We start from the raw sequence: 9,199 nt of genomic DNA on the forward strand, positions 1-9,199 counted from the left end.
GAGGCGGTTCATAAGTTTATTTATGTACTATTTTGTATTTTCATTTTTGTATACATCTATTCTGTATTTTGATTTGATTACGTCTGTTTACATCCGTCTAGCTAGAATGTTTCACTTCTCGGTACCTTTCTGTAACAGTGTGTTCTGGACAATACCTTATCGTACAGGCAATAAAATCATGAAATATGGCAAATAAATTAGATTGAAATTTAGCAAGAGGCATTGTGATTACGCAAGGCATCATAAACGAAGATGACAAACATCATAGTATAAAATTCGGCGAATGTGTGAAGCAAGAAGCTGGAGTGCGAGAGAGAGTCTTAACTTTGTGTTATCTTTTGATCAGAGCTTCATGAAATGTAGAAATACCTTGATATAGTGTTTTATTATGGGAGTAATTGAGATAAACTCAAAGAGTTGCAGTTCTTACCACTTCATGGCAACTCCTGCCATGAACGAACCGTGGCGTCTCTTGCCATTGTTTATGACGCTATTACTGGTATATGCACAAAGTTAAACTTTCAAATTTGAATATCCTATCTTACCAAATAATATCTATTTTGTCAACTGTTTTGAGGAAAAAATGTACTTTTGAATTTTGGCAATAAGTTCCCAATAAAAACCATAGGCAATCAATTTAAGCCTTCAATTATATATTGAAGCAACTTCTTCCATAATATTGCTTTAATAGTCTTTGTATTCGTGAATGTTGCAAGTAGGCTATCCATATTTAACTGGAATATTAAATTTCAGAAATTTATATTTTAAAATATCTCAAACTAATATTGATAAATTTTGACAATGTGAATGGAGCAAAATTATTGAACAACCAATTTTTTCAAGTCACAAGAATGACAGAGGTTCATGCTCTGTTCGATACACAGCATCTGGTGAACAGTATTCAGGATGCAAATATATTGGAGCAAGCTGTATTTCATGGCGATGCAGATGAGGTCAGATCACTTATTTTTAAGAAAGAAGATGTCAATGCGATAGATAGTGAAAGGAGGTCACCACTACATGCCGCAGCATTTCTTGGTGATGGTGAAATTGTGGAACTGCTTATTTTAAGTGGTGCACATATCAATGCTAAGGACTCTAAATGGATTACACCACTTCATAGAGCCTGTGCTTCAAGGTAAGTTTTGGAAATTTTTTGAAAGATGTTAGATAATATTTAGATTTTTTGATGGATTTGGATATTTAGAATTTTGATGTATTTGTTAATTAAGATAGATCCTTAAAAATTCAGTCATAGAGTACGGTATTATGTTTAAAATTTTTTGTCATCATAAACCCTCACTAGTCACAAAATCAAAGATGTTATCAATGGCCACATATGGGCCGGTGCCCTCAACTGTTCTTGACTTGCTTGGTCAGATTGTAAATTAGCATTGATATGATTAGGCCAAAGCAAGCTTGAGGTCAAACTAATCTCAATGACAGAATGTAGATCACTCTGCTTTTTTAGATATTATCAATGACTTTGCTTATGTAAATATTATAAATAAGGAAACTGAGATTCTAGTTTAATGAATCAATATAGCCTCATGGCATATTAGACAGCAACGTAATATCATTATTAATATCTAATTCAATTCATGGATTTGACATATTTCTGGCTGGTATAATTATATAAAAGGGATTTAGCATGAGATAATTAATCTATTCACATTTGATTATTGACATTGCCAGCAATCAGTTTGCTTTTAGGGTGGATAGGGTTTGCCAGATAGGTTTGATGACGTGAGCCTTGAGCCTATCTGATCCTATTCCTAACTAATGCAAAAAAAGAAATTTGAAATTCTTAAAAGTTTATTACATATATGGAAATATTGCTGCTAGTTTTTATTTCCCTATTGATATTTCTGCAATGAATCATGATTTAATACTCTATGACTCATTAAACAAGTCTACATGATTTGTCCTTATTACCACACATCGCCATTTTGACTCAGTACTACAGCATTTGAGATTAAAATGATACCTGAACAACACTGTATCATTTATTTTAATAATAATATATGAATTGGAACAACTCAAAAGTATAAATCAAGAATTGCTTTTCATCATTGGGGTATAAAAAGATTATTAACTTATTAATACTAGAATTAAAAAAGACTACCATTCATGCTAGGAAATATCTCAATCACATCGACCAGTTCAAGTCGGTTTAATGAAAAACAAACTCGTATGTTGTGAAGCAAATAAAATAAGCAAATCAGGCAATATTAAATAAATCCTTCAAATCCCTTCTAAGATCTTGCTATGGTGGTTTCTTGTGACGTTTCAACCTCATATTATTGGTATTAAAAAAGGTGAAAAGTTCATTATTGTAATTGTGTAGTTATAAATAAATGTCGAATATGTTCGCTCAGCTTGATTAACTTGATTACTTGTTTATTGAACATTGCAGTTCAACTGTTATCAAAACTTTGAGAGAATTTAATTAAATCAATTTATCAATTAAATCTTTATTATTGCTTTTGTCAATATGTTTTGAATTATATTTGATGAGATTTATATGAGTTTTAAAGCAATTTGGTGATTTGCAATTGATTCATCTTTCATTCATTTTTGTATTTGACATTTAACATGAAAGATATTTGATTAAATGGCAAAAGCAACAAGTGTCGCCTTTCGCGAGTAGAGAATTAAACTGCCTTGGGCATATTAAGGCATCCGATTTCCAGATGATTTCATTAATTCTTGAGGGAATTTTGATATAAATTATTCCTGAGGAAAATAAATCAATACAATTGATCAAATATTATAAGAAAGCAATCCACGGTGATTGGAATACCATTTAGTTTCGTTTTTGATTGTTATTTGTGTAGCTCAGCCCAAAATATTCCATTCAATACATGATTTGGTTGTCTGGTTTAGTATGTCCATATTCTTTAATATACCGCGAATATCTCTATGGTTAAATTTAAGGATGTTCTAGTTAATTATTATTTATTCAAGTAGATATTTTCAGATATGAATATCATGATTCATAAGTTATGAATGAAATGGCATCATAGCCCAAAACTAATAAATTTAGAATAATTGTGATTGCTAGACAACGTATCTCTATATATAATTCTAAATATGAAACCTTTTTGGGCACTGTTAGAATTTTTTGTAATTAGGTATTATATGGATTTATATCTGAAACTCTTTTTTCAATCTGTAGGGGAGGTGAAGCTGTCAAAATCCTTCTTAAACATCAGGCTGATGTCAATGCAAGAGATAAATCTTGGCAATCTCCATTGCATGTTGCAGCAGCTCATGATGCTCTTGCATGTGCAGAATTGCTTGTGCCACATCTAAGCAATCTCAATCTGTCTGATAGGGCAGGTAGGCAAGCACTACATCATGCTGCCCTGAATGGACATATTAGTATTGTTAATTTACTTCTGGACAATGGTGCAAATGTGCATGCATATGATCGTCAAGAGAGGAGGGCAATCCATTGGGCTGCTTACATGGGTCATACTGAAATTATTAAAGCCCTCGTGTCACATGGAGCAGAAATCAATTGTCGCGATAAACATAATCAGAATACGCCAATGCACGCTGCGGCCTCTGCTGGACAAATTTCAGTTGTTAAAATGTTTATAGATCTTGGTTGTGATATAAATACTCCCAATGGGCATCGTGATACTCCTCTTCATCTTGCCTGCTTGAATGGTCAGGATGTTGTTGTACACGAGCTGTTAAAAGCAGGTGCAAAAGTTAATATGGCTAATGACAACAGTTGTACACCGCTACACCTAGCGGCTAAGTCTACCCACGGTGCTCTTTCTCTTGAATTGCTAGTTAATAGTGAAGCTAATGTCAATGTACAAGATGAAAATGGGAAGACCCCACTGCACATGACGGCAGTTCATGGACGATTTACTCGATCGCAAAAGTTGTTACAAAATGGTGCTCGAGTTGACCTTGCTGATAAAGAAGGTAACACGGCGCTTCATGTTGCTTCACGCTATGGTCATGAACTGTTGGTAACAACCCTCTTAGAATCAAACGCGAACCCAAGGAGGCATGGGACAGATGGTGCGATACCTTTGGGACTAGCAGCTATTCATGGTAATGTTAATTGCTGTCGTAAATTACTTTTATCAAGATCAGACGATGATCCTGAAAGTAATCCCGAAGTTCATATCAATATTAAAGATAATAATGATCGGACTTGTCTTCACTACGCAGCTTGCGGTGGATCTTTAGAATGCCTTGATATGTTTATGTCATATGTGGAACCTGTTGATGCATTCAAAAGAGATAAGCATGGTCGGACGCCACTGTATTACGCTCTGGGATCTGCTCGATTTGATTGCGCCAAACGACTTATCACAACCATGGCTTCTATTAGCATTGATGATGGAGTTAGTGCTTTTGATATAAATGATGCAGATGAATGTGGAAGAACACTACTTCATCATGCTGTTGCTGCAGATTGGAATGGTCGTTGTGTCGAACTTCTTTTGTCTCGCAATGCTGATTGTGGCCTAACTGACAAACATCGTCACACACCAATGCATTATGCGGCAATATGCGGTCATGATACTATTGTTGAAATGCTGTATGATCAACAACCTTCTGTTTTAGAGCAAGCTCATAAAGATATGCACGTTCCCTCTCCACTGCATTATGCCGCTTACAACGGCCACACTGATGTAGTATCATATCTTGCCGACATCTTAATCGATTTAGAAATTTGTGATGAGCAAGGTCGAACTCCACTGCAAATCGCTTCTTTCCAAGGTCATGCCGATTGTATTCAATCTTTGTTAATACAAGGTGCTTCCTTTATGCAAGTAAATGAAAATACAAAACAGACTGCTCTTCATCTGGCGGCTTGTAATGGACACACCAAAGTCATGAAATTGTTATTAGAGGATGCAGCTGTTGACAGTGGAGGAATGGATGATCAAGAGGTCAAAAAATACATTAATGCTAAGGATATCAATGGCACGACTGCACTTATGCATTGCGTCACAAATGGCCATGTAACGTCATTAGAATTCTTACTCAGTCAAGGAGCTAACCCACTTTTAAGAGATAAGTATGGTTGTACTGCCATGCACCGTGCAGCCGCTATTGGACACGAGGATGTCATAATCAGTCTATTGAAGCATTTCAATGGTGGACGTAGTTATGATGAAAATACTAGTGGTCCTGCCAGTAAAGCTACCGTTATGCAGAGTCGTACAGGAAAGACCCCCCTTCATTTTGCTTCTATACGTGGCAGCACAGATATATTGGAAACTCTTCTACGCTATGCCGCATCTGTAAATACTGTCGATAAGTTTGGATACACGGCACTGCATTACGCATGCTACGAAGGACACGAAGGCTGCGTTGAAGCTTTAGTGATGCATGAGTCTTTCTCTACTATGGAGGGTTCTGCATTTAGTCCATTGCATTGTGCTGTCTACAACGATAACGAGATTTGTGCGGACAGACTACTCGATGTTTTCGATGATGAAGTCACACACATCTTCGATAACTTGGGTCGGACACCATTGCATGTTGCTGCCATGAAAGATCATATTGACTGCATACAGTTTCTGCTCAGTCACTCTGCAGATGTCAATGCTGTGGATAGCATGGCAAGGACGCCACTCATGTTGGCGGCTATTGAAGGAAATATTAATGCAGTTGAACTCTTGTTGAATATGAAATCTGATGTAGCTCTGGTTGATAAAGATAATAACAATGCTCTTCATCTAGCTTGTTTGAATAGAAAAAGTGACTGCGCTATTACAATTATAGAAAAGGCTGGAGAACCAGCAATTGTGAATGCACAGAATAATGATGGACAGACTCCTCTACATATATCCGGGAAAGCTGGTCTATTGCCGGTGAGTTTGATTAGTGATATTCTATATTTTATATACTATCCTGTTATCCTATCCATTTGGTTTATCTTAGATAAGAGTGTTTATAGATAATTACAATATACGTAGAATTCCAGTTTTGCATTCAGTATTGTACTCTGTCAGATCGGTGAGGTGAACTCCAGTCAAACTAACTACTATCCATCAAAAACGCATATGTGTAGCCCTAAAGAACATGAAGTCGTTTACTCATGTTCACACTGGCTGGTATGAACTTATTTGATTTATTTTTTGATCAATTGACTTCATAATTCGTAACTCATAATATGTTGTTAATCACAGTATCAATAATATAGGGCAAAGGGAAAAAGTCAACACTACATTTAGCCTCGTGCTCAAGTTCGTATAACATCAGGATCACCCATACTCCTACAAAAATGAGAAACCCTGCTTTTTCTACATTTTACTCACAGACCACCAATTGCGCACCTTTGTGTACAACAACTTATCAGATGATATTATTAGTGGTTAGCCCTTAGCGCCCATATAGTCGTTCTTGGCTGTTTTCCTGAATATATTAACTTGATTTGCAAGACTCTTGTCAATCGGCATTCAGTGACATATAGTACATTTGCATCAGCGTAATTCCATATAGTTTAATATTTACCTATTGATATTTTGGTGGTTATCCATTATTTTGCTCAGAGATGAGTCTCATTTACATCTTGACTGAGTGGGCGTGAGGCGGCTGCATGACCTTGATTTGAGTAAATCTTCTGAAATCTTCTAGCGTTTGCAATCAAATTAATTGCATGTAATTTATATATGACTCAATGTTTTAATAATTGTTTAATGCAGGTTACTCAGCAGTTGCTTATGCATGACGCAGCAACAGAAATTTTGGACAATCGAGGCATGAATGCAGCGTTATCTTGCGCACCAACTAATGATGTAGCAGACTGTCTCGAATTGATAATATCGTTCATGACGGACAATTCAAACACTACTTCACATTCATCAACTGCGCCAAGATCGAGTATGGAATCGTCACAATCTAGAGCTTCCTATGTTGGAACAATTATAGAAAAAATATCAGAAAACCATGAACCCGAAGTCAATGGTGAAGTAGATAACGTAGACTCTGATACATACTTTTAGTCTTACGTTGTTGAGCATCTGTCCGGCAACAAAAATATTTGATTTAGAAAACGAAGAAGCAAGGAATCGCTAATGTATCACAGGGTTTATAAGTACTTCCGTAACCCGCAACAACGTTCTAGCTTCATCTCACGTATATCACTTTTGTTGAGGTGGCAAATGCTTCATAAATACCCCTGATGCGAATTCTTTTATTCATAGACGTTGGATTTTTTTTATATATTGTTTGATAGATAGCTCATTTTGAATATGAATTTTATTACCTCGAATACTTATAGCGCGAGCTGTATGGTAGTTTTTAGTCCTTGAGATCAAAATGATGACCAAGTTGGTAACCATGGAACAAATTACTTATTGAACTTTTCTTGAATTCATGTTCTTCATTTCATACTCATTGTTGAAGTTTAGAAGCTTATTTGTCATCAACACCATTATCAATCCAAAATGAATCATGTGAATGGTCCAGCAGTGTATATTCAATGTCATGCAGCAGTGGTCTCCCGGCTATTCATCTTAAGAATATTATGTTTTTCGTTATATATGCGGTGGTTTTGGCATAACTTTTAGCATGATTTTATATTTATTTATTAGATTATACAACTTCATAGATTGGAACAGGCTTGAGACCAAGTTGTACTTGAATTGAAAAACTGGAATCCTCAAATTATACTCAAAAAAGACTACTGGTAGCTAGTATTGAAAATAATATATTCTTTGAGAATACATATATGAATAGTTGAATTGTTCTTTTTGAATCATCATCCATACTCATGCAATTTTGTGGAATAGTTTCATTTCCTTTTTCCAGTTATAACTGGAGATGGAAATTGACTGGATTGCGACCAGCCAGCCACTTATTGTATTTAGGAACTTTAAACAGCTTTCACACTTTCTTTTGTATCTATGCGATTAAAAAGATTTGCCTTTATACAATTTGTGGGAGTGTGCTTTCATTCAAACACCCCTTCGACAATATATATTTGGGTCCCAATCCCAAAGATAGATCCCTTCTGGGATGGTTGAAGTGTTGATCCTTCCTGCTAAATATATATATTTTGAGTGTTAAAACATTTTTGCTGATAATTTGATTATTCCTGACCACCAGTATTGTTTAGGCTCTTTTAAAACCTTTTGAAAATTGTCATATTTAGATGCTTCTAATGCGATTCAAAAGTGTATTCTGTATATTCGACTAAATGCATTATTTAGTAAAATGCATTGTGATATTTTATCAACTGCCTGCCTAAATTGCCCTTAGCTTATTGCTTTAGTCTGCTCAGTTTATCAACTTAGTTTTTCAATGTGATTAGATGCAGATTTCTGACTTATTCTTGTTCAGATTTTGTGTATTTATGTAACTAAGATCGTAACTGGTATTCTATTTGGACCTATTTAATATGTTTGTTATATTTGTCTTATCATTGTGTTGTTTGGAATACTTTGTATTCTATACCAGGCTGGGATTTTATTAAGCGCTTCCAAACTGATATTGTTATACATGTATTATATAATTTCTTTTTGACAAATTTAGGTAAAACTTATGCCAACGCAATTACAATAACCTGAATCCAGTTGGAAACTCCCTTTCTTGTAACACAGAAAATTCCTCCTATACAATGTATAATAATATTAATGTAAATTTTCAATCTGCTATCGAACTCTTATTGCAAATTTGTTTGATAGCACACGAAATTTCCTTGAATTTTATAGAAGACCTGTTTGTTTTCTGTCATGTCCATTAATTTATCATCATCTCATTCAATTAACATTACTGTAAATGTTCCAATTAAGTTTATACTTTATTTTTTCATGATTTATCATTATCTGTAATATGATGGAAGTCATATTAATCTCTTGACTCCGAAACTTGATTATTTTTCATAATTTGCTCAATAACGTATGGAAATCGATTTTTTTTGCATGTCCTAGTTAGTTATTGTTGTTAATATGAGAACTGTACTACCTACTCAGTGATAAATACATCCAATGTGCTCCCATATTTTTGACGTTTATTTACAGCCCAACATTTAAATCAGTCCTCACAATGTTTGACTCAATTAATTTTATTTTATATTCTTAGATGGATTGATAATTTGAATTCACTGTTTTCATGTTATATTTTTGAGTCAACATTACAGTAATAATTAATTTAGCGTTTTGCTTTACCATTTATAATAAGAGATTTGGTCATGTAGTTATAAAATCCTTTAATTTCA

The 9,199-nt window shown here is 34.7% G+C and overlaps 1 protein-coding gene across 1 annotated transcript; it reads left to right on the forward strand.

Annotated features, from left to right (window-relative positions):
- Positions 1-744: 744 nt before the first annotated feature.
- LOC120341674 (serine/threonine-protein phosphatase 6 regulatory ankyrin repeat subunit C-like) lies at positions 745-9,199 on the forward strand. The gene is made up of 3 exons (XM_039410241.2): positions 745-1,138; positions 3,179-5,849; positions 6,684-9,199. Exons 1-3 carry the CDS (start codon positions 852-854, stop codon positions 6,981-6,983), a joined length of 3,258 nt encoding a protein of 1,085 aa, XP_039266175.2. The 5' UTR covers positions 745-851; the 3' UTR covers positions 6,984-9,199.

This window comes from Styela clava, chromosome 14, assembly GCF_964204865.1.
Source record: "Styela clava chromosome 14, kaStyClav1.hap1.2, whole genome shotgun sequence".
In the NCBI taxonomy this organism is placed as follows: domain Eukaryota; kingdom Metazoa; phylum Chordata; class Ascidiacea; order Stolidobranchia; family Styelidae; genus Styela; species Styela clava.